Source organism: Cebus imitator, unplaced genomic scaffold (assembly GCF_001604975.1).
Source record: "Cebus imitator isolate Cc_AM_T3 unplaced genomic scaffold, Cebus_imitator-1.0 Scaffold197, whole genome shotgun sequence".
Taxonomy (NCBI): Eukaryota; Metazoa; Chordata; class Mammalia; order Primates; family Cebidae; genus Cebus; species Cebus imitator.
Window position 1 is genome coordinate 2,260,016 of NW_016107512.1, and position 2,423 is coordinate 2,262,438.

Consider the following 2,423-nt stretch of genomic DNA (forward strand, 5'->3'; position numbering starts at 1 on the left):
AAATGACAACTCAAAAGTATTTTTCCATAAAAAGCTCTGGGGATGTCCCTGCTATTAAGTTGTTAAACCCCCCCGTTTTGCTCTTGTTGCCCAGGCAGCTCACCACAACCTCCGCTTCCCGGGTTCAAGTGATCCTCCTGTGCTTCAGCCTCCCAAGTAGCTGGGATTACAGGCATGTACCACCACGCCCAGCTAATTTTATATATTTGGTAGAGACAGGGTTTCCCCATGTTAGTCAGGCTGGTCTCAAACTCCCGGCCTCAGCTGATCTGCCTGCCTTGGCCTCTCAGAAGTGTTGGGATTACAGCTGTGAGCCACTGCACCCAGCTGTGAAACCCCTTTTTTAAGCAAAACCTTACAAAAAAGACTAATATGTATAGCAGCTCAAAATGAAACCCACTTACCTTAGTATTTAAAACTGCCTTAAAAGATCTATACTTTTAAGTGTAATCAGAGATTCTACATTAAGTCTTATAGTCAGAAGCTATCAGAGGGAACTGTTTGTCCATTCTAGTATTTCTGGATGGCCACTTATTTCTATGGCAGGAGTTCCTGACTTCACTTGAATGATGGGATGAGGGTGTGTGGTGAAGCAACACCTACTTTTTATATTAATAGCAATACGCATCTTGGAAGTTCTATTTTTACTGGTGTCTGCAACATAACCCTTAAGTGGAATGGTGTCAAAGGAAAAGAGTCAGGACTAGCTAGGCCAAAACAGACACTCCAGCCTGGGTGACAGAGACTATGACTCTCAAAAAACAACAACCAAAAAAGGACATCCAGTAAGGATAAGATGAACCAAGGAGAACAAAGGTTACATTTCTTACCTAATATAGCAGATTTTTCCGCATCAAGCATATCAAGAGCCTTGGTGAAAGGCTCTGCCATTTTGGCTAACATTTCTGGTGCATATAATGTATTGTGGGTTCTGAAAGAAACAAGAATGCTACTGAACTTTTCCATCTGATGCAGAAGTAAAGAGTAAGTTTCGCTTGTAATTCAGTGATACTACAGTTTCACACAGACAGATGTGCCCATCAACACTACTCCTGGCAGGGGAAAGAAAAGAAGTTATAAATATCTGAATGCTCACTGCAGGAGGGAACAGACTTGTACAGATAATTAGTATATAATACTTAAGATAAATTAACATGAGAACCAAACCCCAAGACAACAGGACAGTATTAGAGTCCAGAGCTAGAAAGCAAAATTCTTTTAAACCTGAGGTGATTCCAGGAGTTTTCTGACCTCTAGTGATATGGAATGAAATATGAGCAACATTGTGGATTCACAGGTAGGAACACAGAGGAGGTAGTAATTTGCCCCATTTTTCAATGTTTTGTCTTAATTCCAAGAGCATGAACCTTGCAACAGCTGTTTGGACCTGACAGAGGAACACACTTGCCAACACATGCTGCTCCCCACCAAAAAGACCTACCTGAGCAAGATTTTGAGTAAGGAGCAAGGACTGTGAACTTGATACACCTACTGTCCACAGCACTCTTTCCTGCTCACAGAGATGGCCCCACTGAACAACTGATGGCTACAGGTTTAAGATGCTAAACGAAAACATCTTTCAGGCCATGTTTTAGCCTCTAGAGTTTGTTCTTTTTGATTTTTGCTTGAGAAGTCATTTGCTAGCTGTGCGTGGTGGCACGTGCCTGTAGTCCCAGCTACTCGGGAGGCTGAGGTGGGAGGATCGCCTGAGCCCAGGACTTCTGGGCTGTAGTGCGCTATGCCGATCAGATGTCCGCACTAAGTTCGGCATCAATATGGTGACCTCCCGGGAGCGGGGGACCACCAGGTTGCCTAAGGAGGGGTGAATTGGCCCAGGTTGGAAACGGAGCAGGTCAAAACTCCCGTGCTGATCAGTAGTGGGATTGCGCCTGTGAATAGCCACTGCACTCCAGCCTGGGCAACACAGCGAGACCCCGTCTCTTAAAAAAAAAAAAAATAAATAATAAATAAACATGTTGTTTTAAGAAATAACAATTTTCAGGCTGGGTGCAGTGGCTCATGCCTGTAATCCCACCATTTTGGGAGGCTGAGGCAGGCAGGTTGCCTGAGGTTGGGGGTTCAAGACCAGCCTGACCAACATGGAGAAACCCCGTCTCTACTATAAATACAAAATTAGCTGGTCATGGTAGTGCATGCCTATAATCCCAGCTACTCCAGAGGCTGAAGCAGAAGAATCACTTGAACCCCGGAGGCAGAGGTTATGGTGAGCTGAGATTGTGCCATTGCACTCCAGCCTGGACAACAAGAGCAAAACTCCGTCTCAAAAAATAATAACAATTTTCACAACGTTTCTCAAGAACAATCTGACTGTATCAGAAACCTTAAAAAATATAGAGAGCCAGGCCGGGCGCGGTGGCTCACGCCTGTGATCCCAGCACTTTGGGAGGCCGAGGCGGGTAGAT

At 44.7% G+C, this 2,423-nt stretch overlaps 2 protein-coding genes across 4 annotated transcripts in view; one reads left to right on the plus strand and one right to left on the minus strand.

Annotated features, from left to right (window-relative positions):
- Window positions 1–2,423, plus strand: part of POLR1C (RNA polymerase I and III subunit C) — a 43,028-nt gene that overhangs the window by 16,379 nt on the left and 24,226 nt on the right. The window contains exon 9 of one of the 3 annotated variants that reach the window (XM_017547381.2): window positions 1,359–1,543. The exons of the other annotated variants lie outside the window; for them this stretch is intronic. Within the exon in view, the coding sequence (XP_017402870.1) occupies window positions 1,359–1,360 (2 nt within the window). The 3' untranslated portion in view covers window positions 1,361–1,543. Of the gene's footprint in view, window positions 1–1,358; window positions 1,544–2,423 lie in introns of those variants that run through there. 3 annotated transcript variants of the gene reach the window in all.
- Window positions 1–2,423, minus strand: part of XPO5 (exportin 5) — a 51,641-nt gene that overhangs the window by 10,512 nt on the left and 38,706 nt on the right. Inside the window, exon 21 of the mRNA XM_017547368.2 lies at window positions 831–931. Coding sequence (XP_017402857.1) covers window positions 831–931 — 101 coding nt within the window. The remainder of the gene's footprint in view (window positions 1–830; window positions 932–2,423) is intronic.